The sequence below is a fragment of the Tachysurus fulvidraco genome, chromosome 20 (genome assembly GCF_022655615.1).
Source record: "Tachysurus fulvidraco isolate hzauxx_2018 chromosome 20, HZAU_PFXX_2.0, whole genome shotgun sequence".
NCBI classification, from domain to species: Eukaryota; Metazoa; Chordata; class Actinopteri; order Siluriformes; family Bagridae; genus Tachysurus; species Tachysurus fulvidraco.
Window position 1 is genome coordinate 7,446,237 of NC_062537.1, and position 24,137 is coordinate 7,470,373.

The 24,137-nt window shown below is 38.2% G+C and overlaps 1 protein-coding gene across 2 annotated transcripts; it reads left to right on the forward strand.

Moving 5' to 3' along the window:
- Window positions 1-22,655, forward strand: uspl1 (ubiquitin specific peptidase like 1). Of its 2 annotated transcripts, none has more exons than XM_027138415.2 (9): window positions 1-151; window positions 12,309-12,457; window positions 12,755-12,877; window positions 13,240-13,882; window positions 14,017-14,127; window positions 17,393-17,522; window positions 19,562-19,687; window positions 19,782-19,942; window positions 20,898-22,655. In XM_027138415.2, exons 2-9 carry the CDS (start codon window positions 12,395-12,397, stop codon window positions 22,319-22,321), a joined length of 2,781 nt encoding a protein of 926 aa, XP_026994216.2. In that variant the 5' UTR covers window positions 1-151; window positions 12,309-12,394; the 3' UTR covers window positions 22,322-22,655. The 2 variants fall into 2 exon arrangements, with proteins under 2 accessions (XP_026994216.2, XP_026994224.2); XM_027138423.2 differs by lacking the exon at window positions 1-151 and adding an exon at window positions 9,237-9,285.
- The last annotated feature ends 1,482 nt before the right edge of the window (window positions 22,656-24,137 follow it).

The following is a 24,137-nucleotide window of genomic DNA, read 5'->3' on the forward strand; positions in this document are numbered from 1 at the left end:
TTTGCTGAAATATTTTTGTCTGCCTAGATCACACGACCGGAAGTTTAACGTTAACCCTACGTCAGATGCTGCGTGCACATGGAGGACTGAAACGCTGGGTTCAAACCTTATTAATAAATGCCGGTTTTATCCTTGCCTGGTCAGTTTAGAGGTATGTACCCTATGTTTCGATCTAACATAATTAGTTATATTAGACATTACAGTGAAAACAAATATTTATACAGTTTCTAGAACGTGCAAATTAAGCAGTTTGGAGACTAGCTTAGCTGCAAGTAACATTGTTCTCTCTCTCTCTCTCTCTCGTGTGTATATATATATATATATATATTTGTTTGTTTGTTTGATCCTAACTGCTCGATGTGATCTGTTTAGCTATGGTCATGAGTGGCCTGATTGAATTAATCTTGAGTAAATTAGCCATTTTATAAACCATAGTGCGTAAAAATACTAACTGAATGGGTAGATTTTTTATTTATAAAGCACATTTTTGAGCAACATATACAGACGAGCAACATATCGTAAAGATCTACATACAATGACACTAAAGTTAAATGTAGAGGTATGTACCCTATGTTTCGATTTAACATCATTAGTTATATTATATATTACAGTGAATGCAAATATTTATACAGTTTTTAGAAAGTGCAAATTAAGCAGTTTAGAGACTAGATTGGCTACTAGTAACGTTGTTCTAGCTCTCTCCCGCTCTCTCTCCCTCCATCCCCTGTGTATATATATCAGAATCAGAATCAGATTTATTAGCCAAGTGTGTTGACACACACAAGGAATTTGGTTCCAGCTAGGGATGGGCGATATGGCCTAAAATCCATATTGCGATATACATTGCAGCCTCTTGCGATAACGATATATATTGCGATATATAAATTATAATAGAACCATTTCAGAACAGGTTACACAGACCCTTAGGAAAGCCAAACTGCTAAATGTATTTTTTTTAAATAAATAAAGAAACATGTCGTTTTGAGAACATTTATTGTGCAAAAGCAAAACTGTAATTATACAACAAAATGTTGCAGATAAATAAAAGTCTTTCCTTCTAAAAGGCACTATACTTAGTTCAAGTTCTTGGTTCTTAAATGCCACCCAAGTTGCAGAGAACATAAAAACTTGTCTTTTTAGTTAAGGAACATACACTGTACTGAAAATACTTCCAGTATTAATTAGGCAAAGAAAATTATTCTGTGTAAATGCACAGATACTTTAAATAAAAGCATATTTCAAACCTGCAGCCGAGGTAACGCATTTGGTTTTAAACATTTTGTTCTAATGAAATTAAAACTGGTGTCTTGTTAATAAAAAAAAATGGACACTGTGAATTAGGGATATACTTCCAGTATTAGGCATGGCTATTTTTAAATAAAGAAAGTTCTTCCAAGTGTAGTGCACATACTTCAAATGAAAACATTATAAAGCGCTAAATGAAAGCACAAAATAAATAAATCAAATACTTTCAGTATAAGGAACATATACGTCAACTAAAAGAGAATTTTTAAAGTATAAAAGTTTCTTTACAGTAGTGCCATGCCATATATACAGTAAAAAGTGCAAATGTAGTTTTAGTTATTTTCTTAGTTATTAAGGACACAAAATATGCAAAGCACAGGAAAAACTGTCTGGTGTTAGCATGTTAGTCTGTTAGCTCTTCTCTATTTTCTGTCATGCGTTCTTCGTACTGGATCTTGCGGTTGGCTGCATTGCCTGGCAATGCTGGTGGTATTCAATGACATCTTTAGTTTTGAGGTGGTAGAACAGATTAGTCGTGTTACTGCTCTTAGCTGGAACTTTTGCCCCACACACTCTACAGAGTATATTGTTCTGCTGCTTGTCGGACGGCTTAAATCCAAACCAATAATAGATGTTGCACCGGTCTTTTTCACGAGCTCCTCTGTTTCACTGACGCTTTCAGCCATGTTTATTCAAGATGACGAATATGATGATTCGTTGCAGCCAGCTGCAGCTCGTGGCTCTAAATTTCGTGGGTAGATTGCGTCATCAACATGCATTATCGCGATAGCGCAATAGAATTAAAATCTCTATCGTAGGCCAATTTTGTATCGTTTATATCGTATATCGTTTATATTGCCCATTACTAGTTCCAGCTGTTTGTGACTCTCAAAACTACAGACATAAATAACACTATACTATATAAAATATACAAGACAATGCAGACGATGAGATACAATATAGACAGAATGAGTATTAAATAGTATGAATATAGAATATTATGCTTTTTGTACAATATACAGCAGCAGTAGTGTGTAATATACAGATGATGTGATGACTGACAGTCCTGATAATGCAGTACTTATAAGAAGCAGTGAATATAATTATGGCGAGTTGTTGATCAGGGTGATTGCCTGGGGAAGGAAACTGTTACTGTGTCTGGCAGTTTTAGTAAGCAAAGTTCTGTAGCACCTGCCAGAAGGGAGGAGCTGAAAGAGGTTGTGTCCAGGGTGCGAAGGGTCAGTGGTGATTTTTCCTGCCCGGTTTCTGGTTCTTGTGTCGTACAAATATATAGTGATCCTAACCGATGTGACCTGTTTAGCTATGGTCATAAGTGGCCTGATTCATTAATATTGAGTAAATTAGACATTTTATAAACCAAGTAAATGTCGGACGAGCAACATCGTAAAGATCTACATACAATGACACTAAAGTTTAAACAGAAATAGTGTCTATTGTGTATAGGTACAGTATCTTGTTCGCAGCATCATTTACAGTAAATATTAATAAGAAGCCGCATCCAGCCTCGTCTTATGAGTTCTCAAATTTTTATGGCCAGTTACCCCATTTTAAAGGGGCAAAATATCCGTTACACTATTATTCTTAGTAGGGGTCAAGCCCCGAAGGGGCGTAGACACCTATTGTTATTGTCGGTTTTCTTCTTATTATTATTATTCTTCCTCTTCTGCCATAGAACCGTACGTAGGAAAGTTATGTAATTTGGCACACATGTAGAGGCCAGTCTTATAAGTTACTATAGCAACTTTGGTGTGTTTAGCTCAAACCCTCTAGTTCCACCAACAGTCCAACAGACACGGAGACCGACAGACAGAAAGACACGGAGACCGACAGACAGACAGACAGACACGGAGACCGACAGACAGACAGACAGACACGGAGACCGACAGACAGACAGACAGACACGGAGACCGACAGACAGACAGACAGACACGGAGACCGACAGACAGACAGACAGACACGGAGACCGACAGACAGACAGACAGACACGGAGACCGACAGACAGACAGACAGACACGGAGACCGACAGACAGACAGACAGACACGGAGACCGACAGACAGACAGACAGACACGGAGACCGACAGACAGACAGACAGACACGGAGACCGACAGACAGACAGACAGACACGGAGACCGACAGACAGACAGACACGGAGACCGACAGACAGACACGGAGACCGACAGACAGACAGACAGACACGGAGACCGACAGACAGACAGACAGACAGACACGGAGACCGACAGACAGACAGACACGGAGAGACCGACAGACAGACAGACAGACACGGAGACAGACAGACAGACAGACAGACACGGAGACCGACAGACAGACACGGAGACCGACAGACAGACACGGAGACCGACAGACAGACAGACAGACACGGAGACCGACAGACAGACACGGAGACCGACAGACAGACACGGAGACCGACAGACAGACACGGAGACCGACAGACAGACAGACAGACACGGAGAGACCGACAGACACGGAGAGACCGACAGACACGGAGAGACCGACAGACACGGAGAGACCGACAGACACGGAGAGACCGACAGACACGGAGAGACCGACAGACACGGAGAGACCGACAGACACGGAGAGACCGACAGACACGGAGAGACCGACAGACACGGAGAGACCGACAGACACGGAGAGACCGACAGACACGGAGAGACCGACAGACACGGAGAGACCGACAGACACGGAGAGACCGACAGACACGGAGAGACCGACAGACACGGAGAGACCGACAGACAGACAGACAGACACGGAGAGACCGACAGACAGACAGACAGACACGGAGACCGACAGACAGACAGACAGACACGGAGACCGACAGACAGACACGGAGACCGACACGGAGACCGACAGACACGGAGACCGACAGACACGGAGAGACCGACAGACACGGAGAGACCGACAGACACGGAGAGACCGACAGACACGGAGAGACCGACAGACACGGAGAGACCGACAGACACGGAGAGACCGACAGACACGGAGAGACCGACAGACAGACAGACAGACACGGAGAGACCGACAGACAGACAGACAGACACGGAGACAGACAGACAGACAGACAGACAGACACGGAGACAGACAGACAGACAGACACGGAGACAGACAGACAGACAGACAGACACGGAGACAGACAGACAGACAGACAGACAGACACGGAGACCGACAGACAGACACGGAGACCGACAGACAGACAGACAGACACGGAGACCGACAGACACGGAGACCGACAGACAGACACGGAGAGACCGACAGACAGACACGGAGAGACCGACAGACAGACACGGAGAGACCGACAGACAGACACGGAGAGACCGACAGACAGACACGGAGAGACCGACAGAGAGACACGGAGAGACCGACAGACAGACACGGAGAGACCGACAGACAGACACGGAGAGACCGACAGACAGACACGGAGAGACCGACAGACAGACACGGAGAGACCGACAGACAGACACGGAGAGACCGACAGACAGACACGGAGAGACCGACAGACAGACACGGAGAGACCGACAGACAGACACGGAGAGACCGACAGACAGACACGGAGAGACCGACCGACACGGAGAGACCGACCGACAGACAGACACGGAGAGACCGACACACACACACACTTCGCAACGTTTCGTGACAGCGCCGATTTTCACGTTAAGTCTAGTATTTTACGAATGCAATTCCATATCGCTACGATACTTGGTATTGTTCATCAGCGACATATTCTGAGCGCATCTGATCAGCTTGACCCCGGAATTGCTGCTTGCAGCTATATGTATTATTATTATTATTATTATTATTATTATTACAACAATAATATATATTCTACAACTTTAAATAATCTAGACTCTAAAATGACATGTCATTTTTGTACGAAGAGGAAAAGAAAATTGTATAACATGCATTGGTTCTGTATGTATACCAAAGTTTTGCACAGTAGCTACACTCTGAAGACTTCTGCCAGCTTCCAGCTAATAACTAAACACTAGCCTTAGAATAGAACTATTCAGTGAAGTATGTGCATATCATTTTGCACCATCCTTAAGGTGCATTTCAATAAATTAGAATTTTGTGGAAAAGTTCATTTTATTTCAATAATTTAACTAAAATAGTGAAACTCGTGTATTTATATAAATTCAGTACACACAGACAGGTAGTTTAAGTCTTTGGTTGTTTTAATTGTGGTGATTTTGGCTCACATTTGACAAAAACCTACCAATTCACTATCTCAAAAAATTGAATACTTCCTAAGACCAATAAAAAAAAATTTAGTGAATTGTTGGCCTTCTGGAAAGTATGTTCATTTACTGTATATAGTATGTATTCAATACTTCGTAGGGGCTCCTTTTGCTTTAATTACTCCCTCAATTCGACATGGCATGGAGGTGATAAGTCTTGTGGCACTGCAGAGGTGGTATGGAAGTCCAGGTTTCTTTGACAGTAGCCTTCAGCTCATCTGCATTTTTTGGTCTCTTGTTTCTCATTTTCCTCTTGACAAGGTTCAGGTCTGGTGAGTTTGCCGGCCAGTCAAGCTCACCAACACCGTCATTTAACCAACTTTTGGTGCTTTTGGCAGTGTGGGCAGGTGCCAAATCCTGCTGGAAAATGAAATCAGCATCTTTAAAAGCTGGTCAGCAGAAGGAAGCATGAAGTGCTCTAAAACTTTTTATATAATTAACACTTATGTGTGCTTTTCTTACTATATTACCTCCCTAAGTTTTTTTTTGTTTGTTTGTTTGTTTTTTTGTTTTTTGTTTTTAATTACATGATTAATACAATCATGTAATTAAAAAAAAAACTTAGGGAGGTAATATAGTTAATATAGCTAATATAGTATCTAATATAGTACCTATATTATATACAATATAGGTAATATAGTTGTTCATCACCTCGTGAACCAGTATTTTGCTATACACAGATCAGACATAACATTATTTTTGTTGTACATTCATTTCAATTATACATATTATCCTGTACTCTCGCACCGATTAACTTCATGTCCACTTTCAACCCACCCTTTCCTCTTTGGCCTTCCTCTTAACCTCTTACCTGGCAGCTCCATCTCCACATTCTTCTATCAATATAACCCTTCTCCCTCCTCTGTACATGTCCAAACCCTCTTAATCTAGCCTATCTGACCTTGACCCCAAAACGGCCAACCTGAGCTGTCTTTCTGATGTGTTTGTTCATAATTATGTCCATCCTCATCACTCCTAAACATCCTCATCTCTGCTACCTCCATCTGTGCCTCGTGTCTTCCTCACTGCTACAGTTCTCCAACACATACAGCATAGCTGGTTTCACTACAGTCTTGAACACCTTTCCTTTGATTCTTGCTGACACTCTTGTCACACAACACTACTGACCCTTTTCTCTACCCACTCCAACTTGCCTCTTCACCTCTTTTCCCCCACTCCCTGCTGCACAAGACTGTTGGCTGCAAATACCTAAATCCATGGCCCTTCTTGACCTCAGCCCCTGTAACCACACTGTTCTACTTCCCTCACTCGTGTTAGTGCACACGTTTTATGTCTTCCTACAACTGACTTTCCAAAGCAGACCTCCACCATTACCGATCACAATGTCATCTACAAACATCATTGTCGATGGAGATTCCTGTCTGACTTCATATGTCAACTTCATATGTCCATCACCATAGCAGACAAGAAGGGACTCAAAGCCGATTTTTGATGTAGCACCACCTCCACCTTAGGGCTGGGCGATAAAACGATAACGATATGTATCGCGATAGACACGTGATCAATATCAATAAAAAATGTTTGATAAAATGTTCGATATTTTTTATTCTAAGTCGGAAGAAACAGGTTGTGAAGCAAGTTTGGTTGCATCAACAAAGGCACTCACTCTCTGGTAACGGCATTCACTAAATTCACTACCATGACCTAAAATGGGCGTGTTTCTAGAGGTCTTGGAAAAACTCTTTCCAAAAAAAAGCATACCTAAGATGGATAATGAAGGACAAAACAGTCATACAGGTAGATTTTATTTTATATCTATTATGCTTTATCATCTTACAGTTAAGCTATTTTAAAAAAAAAATAAACAAAAAAACTATGGTTAGGGGTAGATTATCAAATAGGAAATGCCTACCCAATGACGCAATATGTTACGCTGTTCTGAAATCCCTGGAAATAAGTGCATCCCCTCTGGTAACCTAACGCTAACAGCCAATCATGTAACAGTATCGTGTTTGGTTGCGCCATATCGTTGTCTCGTGCTGGTCTGCTGTATTCCTTTTCAGTAACCGGTGACTGATAAGCAGAAAATGATCCGCAGCGAGCGAGGAAATTGTAAATAAAAGAGAAAGTCAGCTCGCCAGTATGGCAGTTTTTGGATAGTAGAAGTCTGACCATAGTCAGACCAATGTTGTCTGCAAATTATGTAAGAGCATTGTCCCCGCCAAGACTGGTAATACCACGAACTTGATTTACTGCCTTAGCCACGCTCACCCTTTGAAGCACAGCCGTATTCAACCAACATCATCTGTAGCTGCAACACCACACATGCAGCACTAACACACACACACACACACTCTCTCTTAACTAGATTTACTATCTCGGGGCATTGTCTCTTTGAAAGCCAGGAGATTGTTTTGAAACCATTTTGACCTTTTTAATGTCAGTAAATAATAAAACCTGGGTTTTTTTTCCAGGTTAAATTGACTTCAAAAATTCTACAATGATCACCATTCTGTGTGATCAGCTTACATTTGTGAACATTTTACACTTATGTCTATTTTGCCTACCAGATGCCATCTGATCACCCAAAAACGGGCTACACACACGCATACCACTCAAAACATGGCATAATTTATTGTGAATAAAACGTCCTTTACACCTCTTTTGCTTTTTATTATATTTAATTTATAAACAATAAACCTCATGAAATTATTCCATGTTTAAGTAAAATAAGCAGAAATTATTAAATATTACTTTGGATAACCACTGGCTGGTGTATATCAAACATCCCCAGGTCAAAGCTGACTGAAGCAACTAAATTCATAAATAAGAGAGAGAAAACAAATATGATTTGAATGTGAAAAAACAACGTGTGTGTGTAGCATCATTTTGGTTTATCATATTTTGCCCTCTCCTAGGCAAAGGCAAATTAAAAGTGTGAAATATTTACAAATGTGTAGCTTTTTTTTTTCTGGAGGCCTAATGAAATGCAATGCCCAATTTGTGGGTGCGAGTGTGAAATGTTTACAAATGTATAGCTTTTGTTTTGTCTGGAGGCCAACTGAAATGCAATGCCCAATGCTTTGAACAGTGTTTGTGTGTGTAGCATCATTTCCATAGATCATATTCTGCCCTCTGCTAGGCAAAGGAATATCAAAAGTGTGAAAAAATATTTACAAATGTGTTCCTTTTATTTATTTAATTTTTTTTATTTGGAGGCCTAATGAAATGCAATGCCCAAATTGTGTGTTTGAGTGTGTGTTTTGGGTGCGTGTGTTAGTGGACATTGTGTGTGTGCATTTTTTGTGTCTGTATGTATGTTCATTGCACCGAAAAGGGCAAAAGTGTGACCTATTGCCCCACTAAATGTGGCCGTGTCAAATTGACTCGGGAGGGCTTGAGGAGGAATGTATTTATTTTCTGAACACATAGTTCAACGAAAATAGACACAATTAATTTTACTTGCAAAGTTCATAATCTGAACAATCCTGGTAAATTTCAGGGAAATATGTGGAAGGAAAACCAAGTTATGGGACATTCAACTTTCCAGATGAGTCAAACAGCACACTAGATTTATAAATAAAACAGACTATTTTGTATAGATACGGTAGGCATTTCTGAAGGTTTCCATGTCACACACAGAGGTTTGGCCTGCCTTGGATCTGAGCTACTCTGAGTGAACAAATGCAAAGAGCCAGGCCTCACAGGTGATGGGGGTGTTTGCACAACAAAAGCAGGGCTGAAGAACTCTGAAAATCTCAACAGGGGGGAATTGCACCTCAGGACCCGCACCAGAAAATAAAAAAGTCAGTAAATCTAGTTAAAGAAATGGTGTCCAGACCAGAAGCATCCCTGATGTCTGTGTTTATATTTAACACTTTGCACTATTTTATTACACTTTTTTTAAGCATTTCTTACATTTTCTTTCATTTTGCACCTTAAATGTTGAGATGATTAAGTATTCATTGTGATTTTAGACTTATGTTTACATTAATTATTTGAGTTTTCCATGTTTTTTTACATTTGTCTTAATAGTCGAGGGGATTATGATCAGAGGAAGGTTAAGTTTAAAATAAAAATGTTTAAATGCAATATATTTTTCTCCTGGTCCCTATTTTAAATGGGTCATAAAAATCAATAATTATCAATATCAGCCAATATGAAACTGATATCGTGATAAAGTTTTCAGCCATATCGCCCTACTCCACCTTGAACTCCTGTCTGACCTACAGCACTTGCCTCTCATACATATCCTGAACTACTCTGACATACTTTTCTGCCATTCCTGACATCATACAGTATCAAAGATCCTCTCTCTGCACCCTTTCATCCAGTTTTTCTAAATCCATAAAGATGCAGTGCAGCTCCTTCTAACCATCTCTGTAATTCTCTATTAATATTCTCAGTGCAAAAATTGCTCTTTTTGGGCAGGAAGCCATACTGCCGCTCACAAATATCCACTTCCTTTCTTAGCCTAGCTTCGTCTACTCGTTCCCATATCTTCATTGTGTGGCTCATCAACTTTATGCCTCTGTAGTTGCTACAATTCTGCACATAAATTTGTTCTTAAAGATTGGCACTTCTCCTGCTTTCCCCAGGCATCTTCTCTCTCTCTCTCTCTCTCTCTCTCTCTCTCTCTCTCTCTCTCTCTCTCTCTCTCTCTCAAATCCTGTTGAACAATCTACATAGACACTGCTGTGTCTCCACTTCCACACCTCCATACGTGTCATCTGGACCAACAGCCTTTCCAATCTTGATTCACCTCAGTGCCTCCCTCACCTTATTCTTTCTTATCTTTATTTCCTGCTGTTGTGTAAGTTTTTAGAAGTAAAAAGATTTCACAATTTTTTTTTATTGACCCAACACTCCTCGTGTAGCATGAGTAAGGCCAGGGCCGTGATTTTTATAGGATGATTCAAACAAGAAAACATGTAAGGGGAAAACATCAACTATCATTGTCCTAGATGCACAATGCCTGCTCACCACCTGATCAGGCTAATCTTATCCATACCAAGGACTATTAGAAGCTTTTTGAGTCTGTCTCACCATGTCGTCTCCAGTTCCCTCTGTCCCTGTTGTTCAAAAAAAAAAAAAACATTCACTGACAATAACAATTTCTAGTCACAAACAACCAGTCACGAGCATACGTCAAATTCTGCTCAGTAAAATTTCCACCACACTGCTTTACAATATTCACCTCTTCCTCCCGTCTTTCTCATTTTTCTCATTCATCAGCTCAAAATAATCTCCTCTGCATACACTACTCACCTGTCAGTACTTTTCCATCTCTATCTTTCATCACCCATATCTGTTGCACATCCTTCCAAACTCTCTCTCCTTTTCACCTTCCCTCATATCTAACCTGCCATATTACTCATTATATGACTTCTGTTTGGCCTCTGCCATGTCCCTCTTTACTCTGCACTGCAATTCTTTGTAATCCTTCCTATATTCTTTGTCCTTTCTACATCCCACTTTTTTTTACTTCCTTGTTCCACCACCATGTTTCCTTATCGTCTTTTCTTTTTTCATATGATGCACCTAACACCCTCTTACCTGTCTCCCTGATCACTCCATAACTTGGTCCACTTTTCAATCTTTCCTCTTCTTTAATTCCTAACCACTAGACACATCTTGCACATCTCCATCTGGCTACATTCTTTCCTACCACCACCTTGCAGTCTCTCTCGGATTGCTTTGTCCGCATAGAATGTTGTCTATCTGCATACTCTTACCTCCACTCTTATATCTAACTCTCTGTTCCTCTCTCTATTGGAAATAAGTGTTAACAAGCCATTTCCATCTGCTTAGCAAAGTCTACTACCATCTGTCCTTCTAGGTTCCTTTCCTTAACAACAAACTTGCCCATCACTTCCTGATTCCCTCACCAACATGCCTGTTGGAGTCTGCTCCAATCACTACTATCTCCAATCTGGGAATACTCTCTTTCACCTTATCTTTGCCTTGTTTTTTCAGTACATCCCACAGATGATTGAATGGATTGAAATCTCTGGAATTTTGAGGCCAAGTCAACTCCTTCAACTTGTTGTTGTGATCTTCAAACCATTCCTGACTCATTTTTGCTTTGTGGCAGGGTACATTATCCTGCTGAAATAGGCCACATACATCAAGGAATACCATTTCCAATAAATGGGGTAGATGGTCTGCCCATGATCCTGTCGCTGGTTCCAAATTGTTCCTTCTTTGGACCACTTTTGACATACTGGCCACTGCAGATGGGGATCTCCCAACGAGAGCTGCAGTTTTGGAGATGCTCTGACCCAGTGGTCCAGCCATCACAATTTAGCCCTTGTCAAACTTGCTCAAATGCGTATGCTTGCCCATTTGTCCTGCTTCTTACACATCAACTTTGAGCACAAAATGTTAACCTTCCTAATATAGCCCACCCACAAACAGGTGCCATGATGGAGAGAGTGTTATTCACTTCACCTGTCAGTAGTCATAGTGTTATGCCTGATCGGTGTATTTATTGATCGAGACTTCAAAGCAGTTTTGTAAGTCACTCTGGATAAGATTTTCCACAAAATGCTGTAAATGTAAATATTGGTATATATGCACATATTCGAGGCCATAGAGTGTAAATTAGATATTAAAGAAATCTTCAAATGTAATTGCAGTTAATCCAGTTGCACAAAAGTGTAATTGAAAGTGTGAACTTTATCTTGAAAGCATTAAAATGGTACAAAAAGGCAATAAATGTCTGACATTTCTAGTTAAATTTTTTTTATGGCTGCTAGAAGAAAAAAAATTTTCCTCCTGCATATTAAAATGATTGAGAATCATGTTTTTATTTTTTTCTTTCCCCTAGGATGTGAGGCAATGAGCACAGCTTTTTGCTGATTCTGAGTTCATGGCAAGGAGATTCATCAAATTACAGTGAATGGAGAAGGGCAAATGAACGGTGAAGGCTGTGACCTAAGTGTGCCAAGCCCAGCGCTGGCAGGGTATTTGGGAAATGTCAGTTGTGCTCTGTTCTCTCCTACTGTCACATGTGCAAAGCTATTATTAAAGTAAAGATTGGATCATGTATTGGGCAAACCATTCCTACTCAAATCACTTTCAACAGTATTAAAATAAGGAAATCTTTGTAAAAGGCGAAAGTTACAGAACATTTAGTAATTCACCAGGTGTGGTGATGATTCAAATTGCTATTACCAGAATTTGTGGTTTGGTGATGTTTAAATTATTATTATTATTATTATTATTATTATTATTTTCCATAAACTGTGTTCTAAGTTATGTTTTGTTTTTAAGGCTGAGAATAGAGGAGCTGTAAATGGAGCCTGCCCTTGGTGTTCTGCAAAAGGACAGATAAATGTACTTCGCTCATACAAATTCAACTTTAAAGACTCTATCACTCTCTGTACTGATCCACTGGTAAGCCACTTAATATATTACCATTTGGAGTCTTCATAATTTGTGTAGATATCCATGCATAGTGGGAACTGTATTCTGTAAATAAATAATATATTTCAGAAAATATATTAGAAAATATAAAAACATATGCTAAAATGTTTGTCTTGGAGATATTCATGATTATGCCCCAAACCTATAACCCTGTATCTACAGCTGCTCAGTAAATTATAATATAATGCTCAGTAAATTATAAATAACAGCTAATAATCAATAATTATTACAGAACAGAATGGCTAGTATTACAGATAAGCTTTACAAATCATTCTACAGTATGGTATTGGATTAATCAGATGATTAAAATTCTAATAATCCTGCCGATCCAGTGTCTTTTTCCTTTAGTTAGTGGACCATTGGACAATATCCGTGCCATCCTTTCTTCATCACAAGACATACAGGGGTGCAAGAGAAAGATTTATCACAAATTGGAGCCCAAAGACCATGATCCATCATACAAGTTTAGGAAGAAAGAGGATCCCAGTATTGTGTCTGCTGGAAAATGCTGGAATGTTGATGTTGGTGACTGTAGCGTGCCTGTCAATTCAATTGAAGATGGACTGTTAATTAATGATCACCAGAAGAAGCAAATATTTGAGAATGCTGACAATACTGCTGAGGTCTCCCATGCCAATTGTAAGGATTCAGGATTGCCTGATTTCCAAATCAGGGATTCTGTATCAAGCACTCAGGACAAAAAATGTGAGGTCTCAACACTGGATTTATTTGTGAAAGATTTGCTGCACATGGTACCTACACAGCAGCATTTATTCTGGAAAAATAAGGATAACTTGTGTTGGTTAGATTCCTTGCTTGTGACACTTGTACACATTAGGATAATTAGAGAAGCTTCATGTGAAAATGTATGCTCAACTGAGAAATTCCCATGCAAAGATTTTACTGTGAAGAACTTATGTGCATCATACCAGAAGTCTTGCACGTATATTAAAGCAAAGGAACAACAGTGCCAAGGTTAGTGAGAGAGTATTTTGTTTGTATTATGTTTTTTTTTTTTTTTTTTTTTTTTTTTTTTTTTGGGGGGGGGGGGGGGGGGGTTACATTCTCTGTGTGCAAACTGCACATATGCTTACTTTTTATCCCAATAGACAGCATTGTACGAGTACATTCTGACGACCTCTATAATGTAGAGCAAGACCTGGAAGCTCTACGGATGTCTGCCTTCCAGTTCCTCCAGCCAAAGCTTCAGTGCGATTTGAGTAAGTAAGCTTTACCCTGAAACATGCAATTTTTGTGGATATCTGCTTGGCAGTTCTGGTGTCATTTTTATTTTGTAATTGCTCCATTTTTATGATTACCTTGTATGTACAGTTTTATCTCAGCATTCTAATTTTTATTTAAAATGTGTTTTGTTATATTACAGTTTCTTCATTTGTCTCTCTTGTATGTATGAAATAATCACTCTCTGAATATGTACATTAGGGGTGTAAGAAAATATCGATATACGTGAGTATCGCGATATTTTGTTTGCCGATATTGTATCGATTCTCAAACAAAATATCGATATTTATTAAAAAATAAAATAAAAAATTATACAGATTCATTTAAATTATATCCCAACCGCTAGATTGCAGTCTTCTTATCTCTGAACTTAAACGGTGACAGGAAGTAACACGTTAATGGAGATTTAGGATAGCTCCTCCCCGCGAAAATAAGGACGAACTCACAAACATTTCACTCACAACGGTTTATTCCTCCGTACACAGGAAAAACCTCCGTAATAACATGTTACTAAAACAAAAAATACTCATTAGTATGAGAAAATGAAAATAAAAGAGAATATCGGTTGCAGCATCAGACTTCCACACACGTGGTGTTATAACTGAAGCGTGCACACTTTTGCGCATGCACACATCCAACTAGTATATCATTAATAAAGCAACAGCACATTGCTCTTAAAGGGGTAGCACCACTCCACTTGTTACAAAGTACGAGCATAACGGTGCGCTACTAATGTTAACGTTAAAATAGTTCGCTATATATATATATATATATATATATATATATATATATATATATATATATATATATATATATATATATATATATATGAAGATGCTCATAGAAGTGCCCTGACATCTCAGCATATTGACCAGCATATCTATCTTCAGAAAAACCTTGACATTAAATAAAAAGACAAATATAAATCAAAGAAACCTATAAAAAAGTTTAAGGGTTCTGAAAATGTTCAACATCTGTAAATATTTTATTGTTTATATTTGTTTTGTTTTCTTTAGGAATCCTCCAAGCACTTTATTTTTTCATTGATATTAAGCAGATATAATTCTTTTGTTCAGATCAAAATGTTAGGACACTGCTACAATTGTAAACTGAAACTGTGAAGCTTTAAAGGCAGGGTCTAAAAATATATATGGTCTGTTTATAATAGCTAACATTTAATACATTTAACACATTTAATACATTTAAGAAATCCTGCAAGCACTTTATTTTTCCCCCTTTATTCATACTGCACATAAAGTGGTTCAATCATATAGAATGTTACAGGGGCTAATTAATGCAAATGCAGTTCCCACTGTGTTCTGTTTAAATAAGACTTTTTTTTTGCTAAGGTTTGCATATGGTGGTGTTCTTGACAGCTTCCCTAAAACTTTATCCTATAATTAAAATAAGAAATATCCCAATATATCGCCTTGCTTACAATATTGCAATGTATCGCAACATATCGTATCGCAACCCCGTATCGTGATACATATCGTATCGCCAGATTCTTGCCAATACACAGCCCTAATGTACATGCATCGTCTTGTTTTCTAACCACTGCAATTTGGTCCTTGTCAAAGTCGCTTAGATCCTTAGGTTTTTTCCATTTTTCTTGCTTCCATTGTGTCAACCTTGAGAACTGTTCAGATATTGACAGGTGCCACTGTAAAGAGATGATCACTATTGTACTTCACCTATCAGTGGTTTTAATGCTGTTGTTGATTGACACATGTATGTTTAAAATCAACAGATACTAATTTCCACAGTTCAAAAGATAATCATAAGTTGGATGTATTAGTGTATAACAGAACAATATTGCAGTAGTGTTGCACTACTTGGAATCAAACCACCTTGCCAAACATTTGAGAAAGCAGGGAACAATGTCGTTAAGTTTCAAGATTTTTATTTGCTACAGTTATTTACAGTATGCAACTTGCAGTTAAATGAATGAGCCGCTCATCCTAGACTGTGTATATAAATTTAAGAACCATGTTTAAAAATTAATAAATAAATAATAAGAAGTAGGGTTATAGAATGTGATTATGTGATGTGAAATGTTTTATGTAGTAGCATGGGGTGGTGTTAATATTATACATAGAAAAGTTTCAGAATATGCAAACATTACATGTTGGATGTGATCTATTTAACCTGCAGGCGAGTTACATGTAGTAACAGTATAGTGCAGTATGCAGAATTACAACAGAGTAAATTAATCTTCTTGGAATCCTAAAGGATATGTAAGATGGACATGTCTGTATTGAGGAGTCTGATGGCCTGAGGGAAGAAGCTCCTCCTGAGCATTTCTTTGTTAGTTATGACTGTGGAAGCGCTTGCCTGATTGCAACAGGCTGAACATTACTGGGACAGTTAGTTATTCATGTAACATGATCTTATTGCAGTAATATACACAATATGTCACTAAATGACAATTTGAGTGTTTTGTAAAATTGATGGTTGTGTTGTTCCCCAAAAGCACACTCTTTTAGAGCACATGGGCATATAAAACCCTTGTTTTATGTTGATCTTGTTGGAAGGTTTGAGTGTAGCTTATGAGTGGCCAAATAGTTGAAATTTGTTTTTGTTTGATAGTTTATCTTTCCGTACAAATGATTGAGAGTTCTCACAAACTCTCAAAAGTCACAAAATCTATTGTCTTTTGTTTGTTAGTCACAAATACAAATGTATACAGCGTATAGCAAAAACAAGATTTAACTTGCTTTACTAATATTTTTATAGGACATTGAACATTTCCAGGCCTTACACTCATGCTGATGATCAACATATGAATGTCAAATCTTAGTTTGAGTTTTTTTAATACTAATAGCTTCATAGAGTTAACATAGTGTCTCCTTAGCATTATAAAACTGACTGCTATTACATAAGTGTATATATGTTTACATGAACCCTCTTTGTTAGAATCCTATATTTTTGCACATTGTAATATACTATATACAGAATGCACACCAGTCAGTGCTATTTTGTGTTTTGAGTATTTGTTCTGTAGTGTGTTTATTTTACTGTCGGTTTGCACTGTCTTTTGTCTCTTACTGTTTGCACTAGGTTGAACATGATGCACTTTATGTGGCTAGTACAACTTGCTTTAAGTCTTTAGCTCTGTTTTATGTAGCACCATGGTTTTGGAGAAACAGTTTCATCTAACAATGTACTACGTCAGTTATATATTGTTGAAATGACGACAAAAATGAAAAGACATTTCATCATTTGATATTTATTGCTCTGCAGGTCTGGAGGAGACACCTGTCTTTGCACTCCCTCTTCTCCTAAAGTCAGATGACTGGGCTAATAGTCTTTTCCAGCATGCCGGTCAGTGGGAATTTAGGTGCACATCATGTGGATACAATTTCAGCACAAGGTATTTTTTTTTTAATTATTATAACTCTTTATAGCAGGCTTAGTCACTGCTTTAATAGATTACCCTGTCGGCTACCTAGTGGAAGAATAAACATTTTTCTTTTTACCCCCTATTTGTTTCAGATTTAAATTAGTTTTCAAATTCCATTTAATGTGTAAAATTGTAATATTGGCAAAAAAGAACATGCCTTTCAAATAAATATTTTTTATAGAAACAATATTCAAGAAATGTTTGCCAATTTTAACTGTCAAGATTTTTAAGAAATGTTCTGGTGCTGTTGTATGGTTAGCTCTGCTTTCTAGGCTCAATTCACACAACTACAGTGCCTTGCAAAAGTATTCATACCCACTGAACATTTTGACACATTACAACCACAAACAAAAATGTATTTTATTAGGATTTTATGTGATAGACCAACACAAAGTGGCACATAATTTGAAGTGGAAGGAAAATGATAAATGGTATCCAAATTTTTTTTTACAAATAAATATCTGAAACGTGTGGCATGCATTTGTATTCAGCCCCACTAAGTCAATACTTTGTAGAACCACCTTTCTCTGTAATTACATCTGCAAGTCTTTTGGGGTATGTCTCTACCAGCTTTGCACATCTAGAGAGTGAAATTTTTGCTTTGCATTCTTCTTTGCAAAATAGCTCAAGCTCAGTCAGATTGGATGGCGAGCGTCTGTGAACAGCGATTTTCAAGTCTCGCCACAGATTCTAAATTGGATTTAGGTCTGGACTTTGACTGGGCTATTCTAACACATGAATATGCTTTGATCTAAACCACTCCATTGTAGCTCTGGCTGTATGTTTAGGGTCATTGTCTTGCTGGAAGGTGAACCTCTGCCCCAGTCTCAAGTCTTTTGCAGACTCTAACAGGTTTTCATCTAAGATTGCCTTATGTTACCTTGTGTTGACTCCGATCAGTGGACTTGATGTGAGGACTGAGTGTTTTTGGATGTGATTTTGAAGCTGGTTCACCAGTTCAATCTTACAGAAAACACACTGTACAGTTTTAGTTTTTATCGCAGAAATTCTGATACGTTCTGCCATTTTCGATCGCCTGAATCTTCTCCTTGCCCCCCGCCGCTTTCTCCTTGTTCCTCTGTTTTCCTCCGAGTCTGTGTTCACATCACATTTCGAGTTTAGCAGGTTGTGCATCAGTAATAATAGTACATGGAAATGCAGTGCTATGTGTATAGTTACAATAAATGGACTAAATGAAGCTTTTGATTTTTTTTTTTTTTAGTATACTCATTACTCGAGTTACTTAAGGAATCATTTCAGCCCTAGTGAGCACTCGCATTCTTGACAAGGATGGGTCCTTTAAATGAATTCAGAGTTGAGGCAGTCATAACAGTTGCTGAATATCAGAACACCTGGCAGAGATGAAGCTGCATACTAACAGAGGTGTATAAGGGGATGCACAGATGGTTCTGGCATATTTCTGTCAAAACAGCCTTCTCAACTGCTGGTATAGCTACACACCTTTCCTACTTTTTCGCTGTCTTGTTAAACTTCTCGTTTTGTGTACATTTTCTGGATCCATCTTAGACTCATCAGATAATACACAATTGTCTGAATACATCTGTCTAACCACCTTACCCCTTAGCCCAGACACATGAAGAGAACAAAAGATTGTCACATGGGTGTCACCAGTTACTTGCTTATAGTTCTGAAGCTCCTGTAATCTCACTGTAGATTAAAGGAATTTGCCAACTTCGTGACTCCTACAAGCCTCCCATTTTACCCCCTGTTTTTAAGGCATGTCCTATATTGGTAATGTCACAGCAGTGTCCCCTTTTCTCCAGTTGTTCTTTATAGTGTTCCATGGCACATTTTCATATTTGGAAATTCTTAAGATGGATAGTTTTCAATAATAGCAACAGTTGTTTGATGACAATTGTATGATGTTTCCTTTTAAAAATGAGTTTGAATGTGATTTGGTTAATTCTGAGCATATCCAAGCCTATTTACTAAATATAGAAAATCTATTGTAAAATTGAAATTTATACAAGCATGGTTCTCATTTATAGCATGGAGAAGACTGTAACAACATTTACACAGATCATATCTGATTGGCACCCACTCAAAGCAGTCCAGGTTGCAAAGTGTCGCAGCTGCAATAACAAGAACCAGAAGAGGAGACTTGTCTTACAAAGGTGAAAGCATGATGGATGCTTTATTACTTTTGCCACAGTGATGTTTAGTATGCAGTATTTTTTTTATTTGTCATTTCTCATGTGTGTTCTCCAGAATTTCTTCAGTGCTTGCATTTCACTTTCTGGAGGGACTTCCACGGAGAGACCTCTCCAAGTATGCATTTGATTTCCACGGCACACAGTACAACATCAGAAAAATTATACAATACAATGAACAACGTGAGCACTTTGTCACCTGGATCCATCAACCAGATGGTGAGTGTCAGTCTTCTCTAATGAAGGTTATATACTGAACTGTGCTTTTCAGTGGCAACTAATTATGTGCCTACTTAAGATCCAGATATATGATTTTTGATATGTTTGAGCTTACTGAGAATGTGAGCCAATGGTTGTTTGTGAAAAGGCTAGTACGTTGTTGATTTGGCTTTGCATACCATATCGTTGTCTGGTTCACTCAGTGTTTGTGTAGTCAAAAGAAACTTTGTGCTCTTTTCTCAGTCTGCACAAACTGAGTTTTCTAAAATTTGTTTTCTAAAGTGTCCTGTAAATGTTGTTGCAATTACCAATAGTATTGTTAAATGCCAATAAGTTGGGCACATGAATGTATGTAGAAAAAAACAGATTGTCAAATGTTGACCAAACCTAGAGCATGTGATTTAAGTTATCAACAGAGGAAATGTGTAAAAACTGGGTGTCAAGAAGACCATTACCAAAGGTTTGTTTTAGCATTTGGTATGGCAAAAAGACAAATTAATTAGTTTTGCCAGTATATGGAAATGGACATTTTACCAGGTCCATGACCAATACTTGTCCAAATAAAATCTTTTAAAATATTGGAAAAATGGAACATTTGACTGCCTAGGAATCCAAATTGTTGGCTAGGTTAATTTAATTAATTTTAAAATCGTGAGTGAGATTTCCCTGTACTGTTATGTTTATGGTAAATCGGTAACTATGTAGGCAATCCAAATTGTTAAAAAAAAAAAAGAAATTGCTTGAAAAGATAATCTTTTAATATTTAATTAGATAACCAATCTCTTAATTTTCTTCTTTTAAAAAGACCATGTAAATGTAAAATTTTGGTTTCTGATAGGGTACAAGGATATGTTTATAGTTATGTTTAAGTATTGTATTCAACATGGTCTTCTATTATTTTTTTTATTATTATTGTGAAGTTAAATAACTACTTTCAATTTCAACTTTTCCACAGGATTATGGCTAGAATTTGATGATTTGAAACACCCTCACTGCATAACACACAGGAGGTTTGCACTCCCAGCCAATCAGTTCCATCTTGTCTTCTGGGAGGCAGGTTCCACAGAGGAGTCCCAACATCTGGACAGTCTCCCCGATAACAGCCTTACTGAGACAATGAGTAAGGTTGGCGATGACTTTCATAATATAACCAATTCTTTAGCAGATGACGCATGCATTATAGAGCCATTGACTGGAAATAAGGACAGCAGTGAGTCTGCCAGTAAATTGGATTCTTCAATAGGTAGTACCACACTGCTTGATACGTTTGAGGGCCTGTCACATAGTGATATTGTCACTCTTACACTAGTTGAGGTCCAAGCAGATGTTAAAGAAGACTCTTGCCCAAATATCCAGGAAATGGTAACTGGGTCAGCTGAGTCTAGCATCACAGAGGCGTTTCACCTGCTAGAGAAAAGCTCTTATCAGACTGCAAGTAATGTAAAAAACAATAAAGATAGTGCTAACAGTGTTTCACATACACCAGAATTGATTCTTCCCTCAGTGGTAAAATCACCAGAATTAGTAGACCCTTCAAAAGTGAGCAAGTGTCCACCGACCCTGCACTCTTCAGACCCCAGCACCTCCAACCTATCGTTAGATCAGCAAGCTTTCCACCAGTCAACGCCATTAAGAGTACCCCATCATGCCACAGATCCCAGAATTGACCCAAGATTTGATGGCAGCGAGCCACTCCTGGCCAAGCCTGCTGAGCTCTTTGGTGGATACAGAACAAAGAACTCCCCCAATCCAGGGATACCTGGAGGACTTTTAAAGCATTCATTTGTGAAATTGCCCACTGCTCCACAGAAGCCATTCAGTTGTCCTAGTGGCATAACAACTGTGAATTCAGTTTCAACGTTGATGAAATCTGCTAGCCAGAACATCCTAAAATCTTCCCCATCAAAGATGGTCTTATCAACTGAAGCTCTCAGACTGAAACTGATGAAAAGGTTAAAGGCCAAGAAGAAGAAGCTAGCAAAGTTGAATCAGCTGCTCAGTATAGAAGGAAGTGGGTCTATGCCCAGGCCAGACAGCACATATATTTGCTCACCATACTCTGTCACTTCCAGTACATCAGCCTATGATAGCCCAGCATTTGATAATTTCTTTGCTGAGCTTCTTTCACCAGACATGAGCACCAGCAACCAATCGCCTGATAGCACAGGCCTCTTGGAGATGCTAACCAACAGCCAGGCTGCTGGGACATCAGAAAGCAGCTCTCAGGAGAACTCTGTGCCACTCTCTGAACTACCAGTTCCTCTTCTAAATGACCTATCATCCACCAACGAAACCTTTCTTGAATTAAACCCAGGATCAAGGGAGCATCAAACTGTTATTGAGAATGCTGAACTTAATGCTATGGATATATTCTTTTGATAAGTTCTTCGGACCAGTGCACATATGTTTTTGGGAAGTTAAAATTGCTAGCTAAAGATCAGCTCTCATTATAAAGATGCTATGGATTTTATTAGTATATTAAAAAATAAGCTGTTCTTGGCTCAGCTGAATTCTCAGTCTAATATTTGGCTTCTTACATTCACCTTAAAAAATAGATTTTGTATCAGCAATCAAAATGATTCTTATAGAATTAAATATTTAAGTTGTAATTTATATAGGAATGTGTACGTTTGAATGTTTTGTTTCACTCTCCTGACCATGCACTAAATACTGCAGATTTTTGTAAAACTAAATAAACTGGAATATTTCTTTATCTGTTTTATGGAACTTCAAATTCCTCAGATAAACCAGGCACAGTAAAATTGGCCTAAAAAGATAACCATTTATAATTCATAAGTTGCTTTATTAAAAAAAAAAAAATTTTGAATTGTACTTCTATTCAATACTGTAGGATGCTATATGTTGCTACCTATTTATTTTGTTTGTAATACCTTTTAAAATGTTTTTCTAAAAGTAACTGTACTGAAATCCAGATTCCGGTCCCAAGGTAATAATAACAATGGTAAGAAAAGTGTTATTTGGGTGCTATTACATACATTTATATCTATATGGCCAAAGGTTTGTGAACACCTGAATATCAAACACGCATGGGCTTTCCTCAAAATAGGAAGCACCCGACTCCTTGAGTCGAAGATCCCCAGTGACCCTTACAGAGCCCTGACCTCAATCCTAGTGAACAGCTTTGGGACAACCTTACAAATGCTTTCACTTGACATCAGTGCCCAGCCATTAATCGAATGATCCCCACAGCCAATTTTCCTGAAATGCCTTCTCAACATAAAAATTGTTATAACAGCCAAGGGGACCTAAGTTTTGAGTATCCTGTGTAGTCACTCATTTCAAATGTGAACATCTCAGAATGAATAAAATGAAATGGGCTACAGTAGCAGACAATCATGTCAGGATCCATATGTCCTCTAAGAACAGATAATCACCTAAAAGGACTAATGTGTTGCCATTTATTTCTGCTATGTCAAATAAGTTCTTCAGTGGAAAATTTATTTTGACACCTGTTCCAAAATTCATTTAGCTCAGGCCACAATGTTTGTTAAATTTTTATTTTTTGGTAATTTGTCTGCCATATCAATCATTTTAATAAGGCTGAGCATAATTAACTTAAGTGGCTGTAACTGTATGGATTTGCTTGAAACCTGAAAGATGTATACAGAACATTCTCAGGTCACATGGAATGTTTGGAGTGTGGTTATACCCAAGATGCAGAGCCTCTATGGTCACCGAGTGGCATGTGTCCACAACAATTCCATATATTTCCAGGTTGTCCACATGGAGCTATCCTCAGCAGCAGTGATGAGTCTTGCTTTTATAAGTGTTTCAGTTGCTACTGGTATTATCGCTTAGCTATGAGTGGAATCAGTCTTTTGAAGGGGAGTAAAACATTCTAAATGCAGATCTGATAGTTTTTATCTACAGGGTTTGATATCATATTGTCAGTTTTAAAATTTAATAAAGATATTTTCTGATATTTTAAATATTGCCAAGTCATTGCTGCTGCATGTTAATGGTGACAGTTTTTTTCAGTGGTTTATTTCTATTTAATTTTGCTATAGTATCACAATTTTAGGATTATTTTTCCTATCTTCAATTAGTGTGGAGAGATTATGATCTTTACCACTTCAAAGAGAATTTCTGTTTACGCTCCAGCTTCCACCTATAACCCCTTTCCTTGATTTTTTTTTTCTGCTCAGTTAAGTCTGCTCTTTACAAATTCAATTAA